Source organism: Bombina bombina, chromosome 3 (genome assembly GCF_027579735.1).
Source record: "Bombina bombina isolate aBomBom1 chromosome 3, aBomBom1.pri, whole genome shotgun sequence".
In the NCBI taxonomy this organism is placed as follows: domain Eukaryota; kingdom Metazoa; phylum Chordata; class Amphibia; order Anura; family Bombinatoridae; genus Bombina; species Bombina bombina.
In genome coordinates, this window is record NC_069501.1 from 864,220,587 (window position 1) to 864,239,906 (window position 19,320).

At 40.1% G+C, this 19,320-nt stretch overlaps 1 protein-coding gene across 1 annotated transcript in view; it reads left to right on the forward strand.

The window, feature by feature from the left end:
- ABCC4 (ATP binding cassette subfamily C member 4) overlaps window positions 1–19,320 on the forward strand; it is a 994,138-nt gene that overhangs the window by 243,418 nt on the left and 731,400 nt on the right. Inside the window, exons 4-5 of the mRNA XM_053707839.1 lie at window positions 4,761–4,979; window positions 16,668–16,757. Of these exons, the coding sequence (XP_053563814.1) occupies window positions 4,761–4,979; window positions 16,668–16,757 (309 nt within the window). The remainder of the gene's footprint in view (window positions 1–4,760; window positions 4,980–16,667; window positions 16,758–19,320) is intronic.

Here is a 19,320-nt window from a genome sequence, read left to right on the forward strand (position 1 = left end):
AAGGTAGTAGTATGAGTTGGGCTTGTACAGCAACGAATGTGCAATATCAGTGTGAACTTATTGGGTATTATATTGGTATTAACCCCGTATATCCCATAGATAAAGCAAAAATAAACCGTAACTAAAATGTGCTAAATTACACTTCAGTTGAGCACTGAACAATCGTGAAAGAATACTACTAAGGGCGAATAAGCCTAACCAGTAGAATACTAGCTATAAATACATCAAACTTGAAGGTCACCTTTGAGAAAGCAGATATGCGAAACATGTTAGGGGGAGCTGAGACTTAGAAGTCTCTCTCCAAATGTTATTTTAACTTGCAATGGCTACCTTCCTGTACTGTTGATTCTGTTACAAATAACCTTGGCTAATACTAACTAAAACCTGATTTTGGCTGACAAATGGTGTCGCCGTAGTGATAGTACTAGCAGTAACCTCTGGGCATAAATACCTATTTGTATTTACGTTAACTGAATACCGGTGGCCTAAGGGCACTATTTATATGGGCTGCTATTTGTTATCATTTAAATACGTTCTGGGGCTATTATAGTTAGAAACCTATTGGGTCTCATATAGTACCTCTGAGCCAACTTATTTGTTTAAAACTACAGCATTGGGGTTTCTCTTCTTTTTTATATTAACGCTAAATTATTTGTATGTCAAGTATCTTATTAAGCATTAACATCAATATTGGTACACAGGAGAACCCTGCCAGCAGCTCGTTATTATTATACCTGTCTGCCTCCCCTCCTGAAATAGTTATTGAAGCTAGACGCCCAGTTACACCACTATATGTTTAACCCCTGGTGTGCTTGAACATTTGCCAACTAATATACCGGTATATTATCAATAAACTATTCGTATTTACCCTGTGTGTAACTGGTTATTTCCAATAACCCAATAAAATAGTTCAATATAATTGCTCAATAAAAGTACCCCTACGGTTAGGGGATTACCTTACCATGGGTGGTTTCCTTTAATTGGCTTACACTGACCACTGTACTACTGAAAACATAGCCAGATTTAGTTTCACCTATACCGAATAAGTATATCCATCATAGAAACTTGATGTGAACTTCTAGACTCTTTTTGTCCTGTACGCAATAATAAAAACATATGTAAAATTTGAGATCCCAACCACATTCGATTTTGATGTATTTATAGCTAGTATTCTACTGGTTAGGCGTATTCGCCCTTAGTAGTATTCTTTCATGGTTGTTCAGTGCTCAACTGAAGTGTAATTTAGCACATTTTAGTTACGGTTTATTTTTGCTTGATCTATGGGATATACGGGGTTAATACCAATATAATACCCAATAAGTTCACACTGATATTGCACATTTGTTGCTGTACAAGCCCAACTCATACTACTACCTTACATTCCACTACTTACCCATCGGAAGCTTTTACTGGTAATAATAGGGTATATGAATAATGTGATATCACCTGGACAGTTCATTCAGAGTCCAATATTGCCAGTAAGAAAACGTCTAGCGCAATACTTTGGGAAATAATATATTGAATTGCTGGTTTTAGTATCTATATAGCTAGACACATAATAGGGGCTACCTGTAGATCATCCTGATAAGCATGTGCCTGGTATAATAATAGCCAATATCAGTACTTTCACGTATTAGGCCTGCCTCACATCAGTAAAAATGTTTTTTACTAGTGAAGGATGTAGAAGAGATACACACATACTAACATATTCATCTCATGTGTAAGCTCTTTTCAAACTACCTCGATACGTTAAAATCACCCCTAATGTGAAGATTGTAAGAAATAAGATGTGGGGACACTATTAGTGGTACTTCATTGTACACTGGTATTTAGTGCCTAACCACATGACCTTGTGTTGCCTAATATTTTCTTCCTCTTATTTCGGAGAAGTCCTTACCCAGCTGTTATTTTGATTACTCGCATTGACCAGTTTCATACATGGGCTACTCAGCCCATTTGAATTACACTTACATATTATTTTAGTTACTGGCAACTCTTTATAACATCCTTATTTTCCCATCTCTACCCTTGGGGTAATGTATATGGTAGCTACGGTATAGTACCCACTTACCTTGACTCCTCATCACCATCACTATATATAGCCCAGCCAGTATTTCAGGTACCGTGGGTGGTACATCACTGTGTTTTTATTGTTCTAATCGTCTTTTTATGTATATTACTAATAAAAGTAAAGTTTTAACCCTGTCCTTCTGGGGTTTGACCGCCTATCTCCCCTCCACTGTGACATAGTCTAGAATTCATCTGAGAGTGTTGATGAGTGCTGCTTTGTACACACTTTCCAGTTTTCCACTTGTTTCTTTTATGTATTAGTCTTTCCTTGTGTACAGCACCCGCCTTACAATATCTGTACAATACAGTCCACTATACAGTAGCATTGGACCAATAATAATTGAGTTATAGGCAACAACACTAGTAGTGCCATATTTTATTCTCTATTTAGACTGCCTCCTTATTTCAGTGCTTTTGACAGACATGCAGTTAAGCCAATTAGTGCAGACTCCTAAATAACTCCATGGGAGTGAGCACAATGTTATCTATAAGACACACGTGAACTAGTACTGTCTAACTGTGAAAAACTTTCAAAATGCTCTAAGTTAAGAGGCGGTTTTCAACGGTAGAAATCAGTTTGAGCCTACCTAGGTTTAGCGTTTCAAAAATACCACCAAGGGAACATAGCAAATTTAATAATAAAAGTCAATTGGAAAGTTTTTAAAAATTTCATGCCCTAGCTGAATCATGAAAGTTTAATTTGGACTAGACTGTCCCTTTAATTAAACTTTATTTTAGATTCATTACATTAAAAATATATTTTAGATTCATTACATTTAAAATATATTGTTTTGATCTTGTAATACCAGTTTTTTTAAAGCAAGTGTCTTATATACCATATCTAGTAATTCCTTTTTGGTTAGAAAAAATTAAATGTGATGGATGGGCTTAATAAAGTAATACCAATGTCTGGTTTGACGTCAGTTAGCAGGAGTCTTAAATAGACATATGTGGAAATCTGGAGGCAATTTCTTTGTTTGGAGCATAGTTGTATAACTGCACCAATAAACAAACATTATGTAAAGTGTATTCTACTTACCAAGTGTTTTTTAGTGCCATGCTTCTTAAACTGGGGTCGCTTAAACTTTTTTGGGGGCTTGCACAAGATTTGATAATGTGCTGTGCACAGGGAGACAAGAGAACAGAAGGTGTCCCGGGTAGGCTAATCTGCAATTAGAAACCAAACAACAGTAAAGCAGTTAGGCAGAAAGGAATAGCAGGTTTCTGTTGACTTCCTTTTGTTCTTCAAATGTATGCTTTGTTTGGCTAAGTGTGTGTGCGTATGCATGAGTGAGTGTGTGTGTGTGCGTATGCATGAGTGAGTGTGTGTGTGTGCATATGCATGAGTGAGTGTGTGTGTGCGTATGCATGAGTGAGTGTATGTGTGTGTGCGTATGCATGAGTGAGTGTGTGTGTGTACGTATGCATGAGTGAGTGTCTGTGTGTGCGTGTGCACGAGTGAGTGTCTGTGTGTGCGTGTGCATGAGTGAGTGTCTGTGTGTGCGTGTACATGAGTGAGTGTCTATGTGTGCGTATGCATGAGTGAGTGTGTGGTGTATGTATGCATGAGTGAGCATCTGTGTGATAATCCCAGTGCCACCTTTCATCTAAGGTGCCTGTTATGGGCCCCTTCTGTAATCCCCCCCCCCCCCCAGTACCACCCACTTTGAGAACCACTGGTTTAAAGAGACATTTACATTTTTACTATATGTGTGGAACATATTAGTAATTATGCACTACATGGAAATTAAATGTTTTATAAGCATTTAAAGCTGTCCTTTTGTTAGCAAAAGGTACAGGGTTTTGCTACTTACAACAGCCCGCAGGTACCAGTTGGTGACCAGTTGGTACCAGATTTAAGTGAGTTCCTGTACTGATATAATAAATCATTATAGAAGGGTCAGGTAAGCTAAATCAGTGTGCACTTAACCTCACTGATGTGAGTCAATAAAGTAAGTTTAGAGCTCAGGTACAGGTAAAATAAAGAGTGTGTGTTCAGCTGCTCTTGTGGTAAAGCAAGTAAGAGCAGGCTCTTTATTAAATGAGTCAAGAGCCCTGGCTTTAAAGTGAAGGTAAATGTTGATGAATGAAAGCCCGGTTTTTAAAAATACTACTAAAAACTGGGGCACTTTTATTCATCAAAGTTTAGAAAGCAGCCGTTTTGTTTAAAAACTTACCTTCTTTTCACCAACAGAGCAGCTTCCCCCACACGGAGATCCTCTTGTCACACGTCACCAATGACTAATCCGGCTTCCTCTAATCACGGCTTTCCCCCCAGGGGAGTCATTGCCTGAGGCCATGCCATGATTGGAGGAAGCTGGATTAGTCATTGCTGACGTGTGAAGAGAGGATCTCCATGCGGGGAAGCTGCTCCGGCTGTGAAAAGAAGAAAGGTAAGTTTTTAAACAAAACGGCTGGTTTCTAAACTTTGATGAATGAAAGTGCCCCTGTTTTTAATAGTATTCTCATCAAAGTTTACCTTCACTTTAAATCTGGTTAAAGTCACTTCCAAATTTACATTTCAATGCTGTCTGATCCTTTTTTAAATAAGTAATTTATGTTGAATTCCGTTTTGAGTTTTATGTTACTTTAGGCAAAAATTATGCCAGTTTCTTGTAAAGCTCTTTGTTTTGAAAAAACTATTCCCATTTATATGTGTGATCTAACATGCTCCTGCTTTGTTCCCCTAGGAAAGCATCAAAGTCATCCAGCCAATCTTTTTAGGAAATGTTGTCAGTTACTTCGAGAGATATGATGACTCTGCAGCCTTGGCTAATGCCTACATAAATGCCGCCGCATTGTCTGTGTCTACCCTACTGTTAGCTGTTTTACATCACTTGTATTTCTACTATGTTCTCCGAGCTGGAATGAAGCTTCGAGTAGCCATGTGCCATATGATTTTTAAGAAGGTAATAAACTATTTATTGTATTGATTTTTTAGTCTGTTTTATTACCCATGATCATTGTCATTATGTACCCTTACTCATGCAACCGGTGCTACTGAATGTGGTGGCTCTTCAATTAAACTGTATTATAATTATATTTTATATACCTAAAACATTTAATATATTAACTTAGAGCATTGCAAAGTGTTATGGCTCATCAATATTTCACTTACAGTTTAAGATGATAGATATCTCTTTTTTTGTGTGCTATAAAAATATATGGAATGTTTCTCTATTCATCAAGGTGTCCTCAAGGGTCAGTAATTGTTCCTTATAATTTGTGTTATTTACTATACTTATTGCTCTCTTCATATATTAAAATAACATGATAGACAAAAAATATTATTGCTTATAACGTAAGAGATAAATCCATATGAAGAAGTTGTTTATAATCATTACGTGTCCTCTGATGGATTATGCGAGTGTGCTAATGTGCTGCAGTATGTCATGTGTATGCCATCATTGCCTTTAATAGGAGGAATTATACAGGGGGTTTAGCAAGAACTGCTTTAATTTAGAGTGGTATATTTTCTACATTACTTTAACAGTGGACAAGTGAGAAGTACGTTTAATTTTGCTTCCTTTTCGTCAACCAATTTTAAGGCTTGAAATGATTTCAAATAGTATTGTTTTTAGACCAGTCCCTTTATTAATAGAATTCTTTCATTAATATACTAATTAAATGCAAACCACTGAGTAACGATATATTAAAATAAAACTTATTAAAATATGTTGCAATATTAGCAATCTAAGGCCTAGATTTAGAGTTCTTCGTTAGCCGTTAAAACCAGCGTTAGAGGCTCCTAACGCTGGTTTTTACCACCCACTGGTATTTGGAGTGAGTCATGAAAGGGTCTAACACTCACTTTGCAGCCGCGACTTTTCCATACCGCAGATCCCCCTACGCCATTTGCGTATCCTATCTTTTCAATGGGATCTTTCTAACGCCGGTATTTAGAGTCTTGGCTGAAGTGAGCGTTAGACCCTCTACCGACAAGACTCCAGCCGCAGAAAAAAGTCAGTAGTTAAGAGCTTTTTGGGCAAACGCCGGTTTATAAAGCTCTTAACTACTGTGCTCTAAAGTACACTAACACCCATAAACTACCTATGTACCCCTAAACCGAGGTCCCCCCACATCGCCGCCACTCTATTAAAATTTTTTAACCCCTAATCTGCCGACCAGACACCGCCGCCACCTACGTTATACTTATGTACCCCTAATCTGCTGCCCCTAACACCGCTGACCCCTACATAATATTTATTAACCCCTAATCTGCCCCCACACAACGTCGCCGCCGCCAGCTACCTACAATAATTAACCCCTAATCTGCCAACCGCCGCCACCTACGTTATACTTATGTACCCCTAATCTGCTGCCCCTAACACCGCCGACCCCTATATTATATTTATTAACCCCTAATCTGCCGACCGGACCTCACCGCTACTATAATAAAGTTATTAACCCCTAATCCGCCTCGTTCCCGCCTCAATAACCCTATAAGAAATAGTATTAACCCCTAATCTGCCCTCCCTAACATCGCCGACACCTAACTTCAATTATTAACCCCTAATCTGCCGACCGGACCTCACCGCTACTCTAATAAATGGATTAACCCCTAAAGCTAAATCTAACCCTAACACTATAAATATTTAAATATAATTTAAATCTAACTAAATATATTAACTCTTATTAAATAAATTATTCCTATTTAAAGCTAAATACTTACCTGTAAAATAAACCCTAATATAGCTACAATATAACGAATAATTACATTGTAGCTATTTTAGGATTAATATTTATTTTACAGGCAACTTTGTATTTATTTTAACCAGGTACAATAGCTATTAAATAGTTAATAACTATTTAATAGCTAAAATAGTTAAAATAATTACAAAATTACCTGTAAAATAAATCCTAACCTAAGTTACAATTAAACCTAACACTACACTATCAATAAATTAATTAAATACAATACCTACAAATAAATACAATTAAATAAACTAACTAAAGTACAAAAAATAAAAAAGAACTAAGTTACAAAAAATAAAAAAATATTTACAAACATTAGAAAAATATTACAACAATTTTAAACTAATTACACCTACTCTACGCCCCCTAATAAAATAACAAAGCCCCCCAAAATAAAAAATGCCCTACCCTATTCTAAAATTAAAATAGAAAAGCTCTTTTACCTTACCAGCCCTTAAAAGGGCCCTTTGCGGGGCATGCCTCATAGAATTCAGCTCTTTTGCCTGGAGAAAAAAAAACATACAATACCCCCCCCCCCAACATTACAACCCACCACCCACATACCCCTAATCTGGACTGGACTGGTAAGCACATTTCCATTGGGAGTTATTATTGACTGGTAAGCACATTTCCATTGGGAGTTATTATGACTGGTAAGCACATTTCCATTGGGAGTTATTATCTGTGAACCTGCTACACATTGTTTGTATTTCTCCAACATAGGTGTGTCCGGTCCACGGCGTCATCCTTACTTGTGGGATATTCTCTTCCCCAACAGGAAATGGCAAAGAGCCCAGCAAAGCTGGTCACATGATCCCTCCTAGGCTCCGCCTACCCCAGTCATTCTCTTTGCCGTTGTACAGGCAACATCTCCACGGAGATGGCTTAGAGTTTTTTAGTGTTTAACTGTAGTTTTTATTATTCAATCAAGAGTTTGTTATTTTAAAATAGTGCTGGTATGTACTATTTACTCAGAAACAGAAAAGAGATGAAGATTTCTGTTTGTATGAGGAAAATGATTTTAGCACCGTAACTAAAATCCATGGCTGTTCCACACAGGACTGTTGAGAGCAATTAACTTCAGTTGGGGGAACAGTGTGCAGTCTCTTACTGCTTGAGGTATGACACATTCTAACAAGACGATGTAATGCTGGAAGCTGTCATTTTCCCTATGGGATCCGGTAAGCCATGTTTATTAAGATAGTAAATAAGGGCTTCACAAGGGCTTATTAAGACTGTAGACTTTTTCTGGGCTAAATCGATTCATTATTAACACATATTTAGCCTTGAGGAATCATTTAATCTGGGTATTTTGATAAGATTATATCGGCAGGCACTGTTTTAGACACCTTATTCTTTAGGGACTTTCCCTAATCATTGTCAGAGCCTCATTTTCGCGCCGGTATGGCGCATTTGTTTTTGAGAACAATGGCATGCAGCTGCATGTGTGTGGAGCTCTGATACATAGAAAAGTCTTTCTGAAGGCATCATTTGGTATCGTATTCCCCTTTGGGCTTGGTTGGGTCTCAGCAAAGCAGATTCCAGGGACTGTAAAGGGGTTAAATATAAAAACAGCTCCGGTTCCGTTATTTTAAGGGTTAAAGCTTCCAAATTTGGTGTGCAATACTTTTAAGGCTTTAAGACACTGTGGGGAAATTTTGGTGAATTTTGAACAATTCCTTCATACTTTTTCGCAATTGCAGTAATAAAGTGTGTTTAGTTTAAAATTTAAAGTGACAGTAACGGTTTTATTTTAAAACGTTTTTTGTGCTTTGTTATCAAGTTTATGCCTGTTTAACATGTCTGAACTACCAGATAGATTGTGTTCTGACTGTGGGGAAACCAAGGTTCCTTCTCATTTAACTATATGTATTTTATGTCATAAAAAAAAAAAAAAAATTTAGTAAAAATGATGCCCAAGATGATTCCTCAAGTGAGGGGAGTAAGCATGGTACTGCATCATCCCCTCCTTCGTCTACACCAGTCTTGCCCATACAGGAGGCCCCTAGTACATCTAGTGCGCCAATACTCCTTACTATGCAACATTTAACGGCTGTAATGGATAATTCTATCAAAAACATTTTAGCCAATATGCCCACTTATCAGCGAAAGCGCGACTGCTCTGTTTTAGAAAATTCTGTAGAGCATGAGAACGCTGATGATATGGTTTCTGAAGGGCCCCTACACCAGTCTGAGGGGGCCAGGGAGGTTTTGTCTGAGGGAGAAATTTCAGATTCAGGAAACATTTCTCAACAAGCTGAACCTGATGTGATTACTTTTAAATTTAAGTTGGAACATCTCCGCGCTCTGCTTAAGGAGGTGTTATCCAATTTGGATGATTGTGATTATCTGGTCATTCCAGAACCACTATGTAAAATGGAAAAGTTCTTAGAGGCCCCGGGGCCCCCCGAAGCTTTTCCTATATCCAAGCGGGTGGCGTACATTGTTAGTAAAGAATGGGACAGGCCCGGTATACCTTTAGTACCTCCCCCCATATTTATAAAATTGTTTTCCTATAGTCGACCCCAGAAAGGACTGATGGCAGACAGTCCCCAAGGTCGAGGGGGCGGTTTCTACTCTACACAAGCGCGCCACTATACCCATAGAAGATAGTTGTGCTTTCCAAGATCCTATGGATAAAAAATTAGAAGGTCTGCTAAAGATGTTTGTTCAGCAAGGTTCCCTTCTACAACCAATTGCATGCATTGTCCCTGTCACTGCAGCCGCGTGTTTCTAGTTTGATGAGCTAGGAAAGGCGATTATTAGTAATTCTTCTTCTTATGAGGAGATTATGGACAGAATTCGTGCTCTTAAATTGGCTAATTCTTTCACCCTAGACGCCACCTTGCAATTGGCTAGGTTAGCGGCGAAAAAATTCTGGGTTTGCTATTGTGGCGCAGAGCGCTTTGGTTAAAATCTTGGGCAGCGGATGCGTCTTCCAAGAACAAATTGCTTGACATTCCTTTCAAGGGGAAAACACTCTTTGGCCCTGACTTGAAAGAGATTATCTCTGATATCACTGGGGGCAAGGGCCACGCCCTTCCTCAGGATAGGTCTTTTCAAGACCAAAAATAAACCTAAGTTTCGTCCCTTTCGCAGAAACGGATCAGCCCCAAGGGCTACGTCCTCTAAGCAGGAAGGTAATACTTCTCAAGCCAATCCAGCCTGGAGACCTATGCAAGGCTGGAACAAAGGAAAGCAGGCCAGGAAACCTGCCTCTGCTACCAAGACAGCATGAAATGCGGGCCCCCGATCCGGGACCGGATCTGGTGGGGGGCAGACTCTCTCTCTTCGCTCAGGCTGGGGCAAGAGATGTTCTGGATCCTTGGGCGCTAGAAATAGTCTCCCAAGGTTATTCTCTGGAGTTCAAGGGGCTTCCTCCAAGGGGGAGGTTCCACAGGTCTCAGTTGTCTTCAGACCACATAAGAAGACAGGCATTCTTACATTGGGTAGAAGACCTGCTAAAAATGGGAGTGATTCATCCTGTTCCATTAGGAGAACAAGGGATGGGGTTCTACTCCAATCTGTTCATAGTTCCCAAAAAAGAGGGAACGTTCAGACCAATCTTAGATCTCAAGATCTTGAACAAGTTTCTCAAGGTTCCATCGTTCAAGATGGAAACCATTCGAACACTTCTTCCTTCCATCCAGGAAGGTCAATTCATGACCAAGGTGGATTTCAAGGATGCGTATCTACATATTCCTATCCACAAGGAACATCATCGGTTCCTAAGGTTTGCATTCCTGGACAAGCATTTCCAGTTCGTGGCGTTTTCTTTCGGATTAGCCACTGCTCCTAGGATTTTCTCATAGGTACTAGGGTCCCTTCTGGCGGTGCTAAGACCAAGGGGCATTGCTGTAGTACCTTACTTGGACGACATTCTGATTGAGCGTCGTCCCTTCCTCAAGTAAAGTCTCACACGGACATTGTCCTGGCCTTTCTCAGATCTCACGGATGGAAAGTGAACGTGGAAAAGAGTTCTCTATCTCCGTCAACGAGGGTTCCCTTCTTGGGAACTATAATAGACTCCTTAGAAATGAGGATTTTTCTGACAGAAGCCAGAAAAACAAAACTTCTAGACTCTTGTCGGATACTTCATTCCGTTCCTCTTCCTTCCATAGCGCAGTGCATGGAAGTGATAGGTTTGATGGTAGCGGCAATGGACATAGTTCCTTTTGTGCGCATTCATCTAAGACCATTACAACTGTTCATGCTCAGTCAGTGGAATGGGGACTATTCAGACTTGTCTCCGAAGATACAAGTAAATCAGAGGACCAGAGACTCATTCCGTTGGTGGCTGTCCCTGGACAACCTGTCACAAGGGATGACCTTCCGCAGACCAGAGTGGGTCATTGTCACGACCGACGCCAGTCTGATGGGCTGGGGCGCGGTCTGGGGATCCCTGAAAGCTCAGGGTCTTTGGTCTCGGGTAGAATCTCTTCTACCGATAAATATTCTGGAACTGAGAGCGATATTCAATGCTCTCAAAGCTTGGCCTCAGCTAGCGAGGGCCAAGTTCATACATCAACCATCAGGGGGGAACAAGGAGTTCCCTAGCGATGGAAGAAGTGACCAAAATCATTCTATGGGCGGAGTCTCACTCCTGCCACCTGTCTGCTATCCACATCCCAGGAGTGGAAAATTGGGAAGCGGATTTTCTGAGTCGTCAGACATTGCATCCGGGGGAGTGGGAACTCCATCCGGAATTCTTTGCCCAAGTCACTCAACCGTGGGGCATTCCAGACATGGATCTGATGGCCTCTCGTCAGAACTTCAGAGTTCCTTACTACGGGTACAGATCCAGGGATCCCAAGGCGGCTCTAGTGGATGCACTAGTAGCACCTTGGACCTTCAAACTAGCTTATGTGTTCCCGCCGTTTCCTCTCATCCCCAGGCTGGTAGCCAGGATCAATCAGGAGAGGGCGTCGGTGATTTTGATAGCTCCTGCGTGGCCACGCAGGACTTGGTATGCAGATCTGGTGAATATGTCATCGGCTCCACCATGGAAGCTACCTTTGAGACGAGACCTTCTTGTTCTAGGTCCGTTCGACCCACTCCAGCTGACTGCTTGGAGATTGAACGCTTGATCTTATCAAAGCGAGGGTTCTCAGATTCTGTTATTAATACTCTTGTTCAGGCCTGAAAGCCTGTAACCAGAAAAATTACCACATAATTTGGTATATCTGTTGGTGTGAATCTGCAGGATTCCCTTGGGACAAGGTTAAGATTCCTAAGAGTCTATCCTTCCTTCGAGAAGGATTGGAAAAAGGATTATCTGCAAGTTCCTTGATGGGACAGATTTCTGCCTTGTCTGTGTTACTTCACAAAAAGCTGGCAGCTGTGCCAGATGTTCTAGCCTTTGTTCAGGCTCTGGTTAGAATCAAGCCTGTTTACAAAATTTTGACTCCTCCTTGGAGTCTCAACCTAGTTCTTTCAGTTCTTCAGGGGGTTCCGTTTGAACCCTTACATTCCGTTGATATTAAGTTATTATCTTGGAAAGTTTTGTTTTTGGTTGCAATTTCTTCTGCTAGAAGAGTTTCAGAATTATCTGCTCTGCAGTGTTCTTCTCCTTATCTGGTGTTCCATGCAGATAAGGTGGTTTTGCGTACTAAACCTGGTTTTCTTCCAAAAGTTGTTTCTAACAAAAACATTAACCAGGAGATAGTTGTGCCTTCTTTGTGTCCTAATCCAGTTTCAAAGAAGGAACGTTTGTTGCACAACTTGGATGTAGTTCGTGCTCTCAAATTTTACTTAGCAGCTACTAAGGATTTCAGACAAACTTTGTCTTTGTTTGTTGTTTATTCTGGTAAACGGAGAGGTCAAAAAGCAACTTCTACCTCTCTCTCCTTCTGGATTAAAAGCATTATCCGATTGGCTTATGAGACTGCCGGACGGCAGCCTCCTGAAAGAATCACAGCTCACTCCACTAGGGCTGTGGCTTCCACATGGGCCTTCAAGAACGAGGCTTCTGTTGATCAGATATGTAAGGCAGCGACTTGGTCTTCACTGCACACTTTTTCTAAATTTTTCAAATTTGATACTTTTGCTTCTTCTGAGGCTATTTTTGGGAGAAAGGTTTTGCAAGCCGTGGTGCCTTCCATTTAGGTGACCTGATTTGCTCCCTCCCTTCATCCGTGTCCTAAAGCTTTGGTATTGGTTCCCACAAGTAAGGATGACGCCGTGGACCGGACACACCTATGTTGGAGAAAACAGAATTTATGTTTACCTGATAAATTACTTTCTCCAACGGTGTGTCCGGTCCACGGCCCGCCCTGGTTTTTTTAATCAGGTCTGATAATTTATTTTCTTTAACTACAGTCACCACGGTAACATATGGTTTCTCCTATGCAAATATTCCTCCTTAACGTCGGTCGAATGACTGGGGTAGGCGGAGCCTAGGAGGGATCATGTGACCAGCTTTGCTGGGCTCTTTGCCATTTCCTGTTGGGGAAGAGAATATCCCACAAGTAAGGATGACGCCGTGGACCGGACACACCGTTGGAGAAAGTAATTTATCAGGTAAACATAAATTCTGTTTTTTCTTTCCACAGGTTTTTTCAACATATTTTTTCGACCTATTTTCTTTTTGTAATTTTGTTTTCACCATGGTTTTTTTCCCTATCCTGTGATTCCACCCCTTTCTACTAGGAGAACCAGGACCAAAGGTTCCAACACATCACTTGGATTATTTTCGTTCACTAATATATAAAAAAAATTTGAACACTTTGTGGACTGATACCCCCTGTAAACGTTTTACACATCTGACCTCCTTTTTTTTCACTTTTTTTCCACATTGATTATATTTGGATCAATCTGCTTTGAACTTGTTTGTTTTCAGATATCTATCTGTGTTTAGATATCAACTTGATTTGTTTTGGACACCACATCACTGAATTTGGACACATTTTTTTGCACAACATTGCACCATTTATCCTCATTAATAGCTCATGTAGCCTTAGATAGTAATCTATTAAATCACATATTTTGTACCTTGTATACTATTACTGTAACAAGTTTCAGTTTTGTACCTTCATGGATCCATGAACTAGGAATTGTGCATATTGCTTGATTTTTTAACATCATCAACATTGTTTTTAGCATTTGTTTATATTTTATATTTGTTTTTATGTTATTAAATTTGAACTGTTTTTAGATCTCCACGTTTACACCTAGCCTCCGTTAGTTGGCGCCTGGTCACTTTATTTCTGTATAACCACTCTCTAATAGACGAAAGCTAGGTTTCGCCTCTTCCGGGCATATAGGTGTTAGTTGGCGCTCTAGTAGGACATACATATTTCTATTTTAATAAATGCACTGCTTCTCAATGCTTTTCAATAGCAGTCACATGACTGGAAAAAAAGGTTGTTATTTTGAAATGGTGCAAATTGAGCCATTGTAAAACGAGGGCCACCTGTGTATATATATATATATATATATATATATATATATATATATATATATATATACAGTGGATATAAAGTCTACACACCCCTGTTAAAATGTCAGGTTTCTGTGATGTAAAAAAATGAGACAAAGATAAATAATTTCAGAACTTTTTCCACCTTTAATGTGACCTATAAACTGTACAACTTGATTGAAAAACAAACTGAAACTTCTAGGTGGAGGGAAGTAAAAATAAAAACTGAAATATGGTTGCATAAGTGTGCACACTCTCTTATAACTAGGGATGTAGCTGTGTTTAGAATTGAGCAATCACATTCAAAATCATGTTAAATAAGAGTCAGTATACACCTGCCATCATTTAAAGTGCCTCTGATTAACCCCAAATAAAGTTTAGCTGTTCTAGTAGGTCTTTCCTGATATTTTCTTAGTCACAACCTACAGCAAAAGCCATGGTCCGCAGAGAGCTTCTAAAGCATGAGAGGGATCTCATTGTTAAAAGGTATCAGTCAGGAGAAGGGTACAAAAGAATTTCCAAGGCATTAGATATACCATGGAACACAGTGAAGACAGTCATCATCAAGTGGTGAAAATATGGCGCAACAGTGACATTACCAAGAACTGGACGTCCCTCCAAAATTGATGAAAAGACGAAAAGAAAACTGGTCTGGAAGGCTGCCAAGAGGCCTACAACACCATTAAAGGAGCTGCATGAGTATTTGGCAAGTACTGGCTTTGGGGTACATGAGACAGCAATCTCCCGTATTCTTCATATGTCTGGGCTATGGGGTAGAGTGGCTAGCCTGAAGCCTTTGCTTACGAAAAAAAACATCCAAGTCCAGCTAAATTTTGCAAAAACACATCTGAAGTCTCCCAAAAGCATGTTGCAAAAGGTGTTCTGGTTTGATGAAACCAAGATTAAACTTTTTGGCCATAATCCAAAAGATATGTTCGGCGCAAAAACAACACTGCATATAACCAAAAGAACACCATACCCACAGTGAAGCATTTTGGTGGCAGCATCATGCTTTGGGTCTGTTTTTCTTCAGCTGGAACTGGGGCCTTAGTCAAGGTAGAGGGAAATATGAACAGTTCCAAATACCAGACAATATTGGCACAAAACCTTCAGGCTTCTGCCAGAAAGCTGAACATGAAGAGGAACTTAATCTTTCAGCATGACAACGCCCCAAAGCATACATCCAAATCAACAAAGGAATGGCTTCACCAGAAAATGATTAAAGTTTTGGAATGGCCCAGTCAGAGCCCAGACCTGAATCCAATCGAAAATCTGTGGGGTGATCTTAAGTGGGCTGTGCACAGGAGATGCCCTCACAATCTGACAGATTTGGAGTGTTTTTGCAAAGAAGAGTGGGCACATCTTGCCAAGTCAAGATGTGCCATGCTGAAAAACTCATACCCAAAAAGACAGAGTGCTGTAATAAAATCAAAGGGTGCTTCAACAAAGTATTAGTTTAAGGGTGTGCACACTTATGCAACCATATTATTTAAGTTTTTTATTTTTACCTCCCTCTACCTAAAAGATTTTAGTTTGTTTTACAATTGAGTTGTACAGTTTATAGGTCACATTAAAGGTGGAGAAAGTTTTGAAATGATTTATCTTTGTCTCATTTTTTTACATCACAGAAACATGACGTGTAGACTTTTTATATCCACTGTATGTATATATATATATATATATATATATATATATATATATATATATATATATATACTGTATATATAAATAAAATGTATGTGTGTTTTATTTATATAAATGTGTGTGTGTGTGTATATATATATTATATTAACCCTTTAACGACCACAGTGTACCCTGTAAGTCGCTGGGTTTTCTTGGGTATAATATCATTGGTCCCGCCGTTAGTAACGTGACTGCGCTGTAATACTCTCCTCCCTTCCTGCTTGCAAGCGCAAATAGCGCAGTCTCACCACTGGCGTCAAGACCACTCTATTAAAATTTCAATCCCCATAGAAAGACCAGCCATGTACAGGGTACGTTGCTGGTCCTTAAGGGGTTAATATAGTGTCCATTTTCTAGTAGCAAATAGAACTTTGAATTGCAGCTTAAAGGGAAATTAAACCCATTTTTTTTTCTTTCATGATTCAGAATAAGCATGCAGTTTTAAAAAAGTTTTCTAATTTACTTCTATGATCTAATTTGCTTTGTTCTCTTAATATCCTTTGTTGAAACGCATATCTAAATCGGCACAGGAGCTGCTGATTGGTAGCTGCATATAGATGCTTTGTGTAATTGGCTCACCTATTAGCATTGCTATTTCTTCAACAAAGGATACCTAAATAATAAAGCTAATTAGATAATAGAAGTAAACTGAAATGTTGTTTAAAATTGTTTATTCTATCTGAATTGTGAAAGAAACATTTTGGGTTTCATGTCACTTTAAAGAATTACTGAAATGGTAAAATATGTGAAGGTAAATTAATTCTAAATTGAAAATTGTCATTCTGGTATTTGTATTTTACAGGCACTTCGTCTCAGCAATACTGCCATGGGAAAAACTACCACAGGGCAAATAGTAAATCTATTGTCAAATGATGTGAACAAGTTTGACCAGGTATTGTTTTTTTTCTTTTCATTGTTTGTTGTATTTCTTCTATGACACAGAATCCCCATAGCATAATTGTAGTAAAGCTGAAAGTATAGGTCTGTGACATTCCTGACTCGTTGAAAGGTATATAGGAATTTGGAATTATGAGTGTATAAAGAGATAGACGTTCAGGTGATAAAACAAGAGATGCATATGTGTAAATTTAGTGACCTGTAAACTTTTTCTAATATAAGTTAAAACTCTCCAATTCATATTATCATTAAACCTTGAGCGATGTCCAGCAGACATGATACGCTACATCGTATCATGTCCGCTCCTACCATGTTAAATATACCCCCAAGAGTTCATTACTTCTGGGATTGAACTCTTAGCCACTAGGAGGAGGCAGAGATTCCCCCAAAATCTGAGTATTCTATCCCTCCCACCTCACTGATTAGCCAGTCTAATCTTTAGTAGGCAGGTAAAGAATTGAGGGTCTCTTAAGATTCTTCCTTGAGAGGGGTCCTAAGACCGTTTTGAGGCCCATTTCCATCTTAATATGAGGAGAGTCCACGGCTTCATTCCTTACTTGTGGGAATACTGAACCTGGCCACCAGTAGGACGCAAAGACATCCCAGCCAAAGGCTTAAATACCTCCCCCACTCCCCTCATCCTCCAGTCATTCTTTGTCTTTCGTCACAGGTGCCCCATCCATTGGGGGTATAAAGGTGCCATTTATCTTTGTCTTTAGTCCTTCTTTTTATAAACACAAGCTATGGAGGACTCTGATACCTTAGAGGGTACTCCCTCTTTACCTAAAGCTAATGCCTGTTTACATTGTGAGGAGGCCACGGTATACCCGACTGCTCAATTATGTTACACTTGCCTTGATAAAGTAGTCTTATCAAATGTTTAGTACTACTGAGCCTTCGACCTCTGAGGAGTCTTCATCCCGTGAGGTGCGCACCCTACATTCATCTCCAAATACACATGCAGCTTCCCATAGCACTTCTATTCCTCCATCTGTAGGGGCCCTTTTACCGCCAAACTTTACTGAACTGTTACAGATGGCAGTGTCTGCGACCTTTAGTGCTTAACCTTGCACTGCTAAGCGTAAGCGAAAGGTTACATATTGCTTTCCTTCCCAGGGGTCATCTACTAACTTATTGGAATTATCTGATACAAGATTATCCGATGATGAAGACGCCTCTGATACTTCAGAGGATGCTCTTTCTGGGTCGGAATCTGCTGCCTCTAAGCCTCCAGCTGTGGAGGAACCAGACTTTAGATTTAGGATTGAACACTTACGCTTTCTACTAAAGGAGGTGTTGGCTACTTTAGAGGTTCCAAAACCCGAAATTACCTGAGGAACCTTGCATTCCTAAATTTGATAAGGTCTACGAGGACAGGGTTGTACCACAGACTTTCCCGGTTCCCGTAAAGATGGTGAACATTATTAAGAATGAATGGGAAAGACTCGGTTCTTCTTTTTCCCCTTCTTCCTTTAAAAAATTGTTCCCGGTTTCGGACTCTCAGTTGGAGTTGTGGGGTTCCGTCCCTAAGGTAGACGGTGCTATCTCCACGCTTGCTAAACGCACTACTGTCCCACTTGAGGATAGTTCGTCGTTTAAAGAGCCCATGGATAAGAAGCTGGAATCTCTATTTAGAAAAATGTTTCAGCATACGGGATAATTGTTCCAACCAGCAGCGGCTGTTGCTGCGGTTGCGGGAGCGGCTACCTACTGGTGCGACTCCTCATCTGAGTTGATCAAGGTGGAGGGTCCCCTCGACACATTCCTGGAAAGAATTAGGGCCTTAAGGGTAGCTAATTCTTTTATTTGTGATGCAAATATGTGCATTATTGGCCTGAACGCCAAGGCTTCAGGTTTTTCTGTGCTAGCCCGTAGGGCACTTTGGCTGAAGTCCTGGTCTGCAGACATGACTTCGAAGTCTAGACTTTTTTCCCTGCCATTCAAGGGAAAGATTCTTTTTGGTCCAGGCCTCGACTCTATCATCTCCACGGTTACTGGAGGCAAAGGTGCCTTTTTACCGCAGGATAAGAACAGGCCTAAGGGACACGGTCCTAATTTTTGTTCCTTTCGTTCAGACAAATCCCAACGTCAGCAGTCCTCTGCAAAGCCGGAGCAGTCCAAGGGAACTTGGAAGCCTCCTCAGTCCTGGAATAAATCCAAGCAGAAGAAGAAGCCCGTCAAGTCAAAGTCGGTATGATGGGGCGGCCCCCAATTCCGGCTTTGGATCTGGTAGGGGGCAGACTGTCACACTTTTCAGAAGCTTGTTTTGGGGACGTGCAAGATCCGTGGGTACTGGAGGTCATCGCTCAGGGATACAGGATAGGTTTCAAGTCTCATCCTTCCAGGGGCAGATTCCTCTTATCAAACCTGTCTTCAAGGCCAGAAAAGAGAGAGGCTTTTCAAGGGTGTGTGAGGGATCTCTCCGCCCTGGGGGTCATTGTACCGGTCCCTCCAGCAGAGAGAAGTCTGGGATACTACTCAAATCGGTTTGTGGTACCAAAGAAGGAGGGCACTTTCGTCCGATTCTGGACCTAAAGTGTTTAAACAAATTCCTGTCT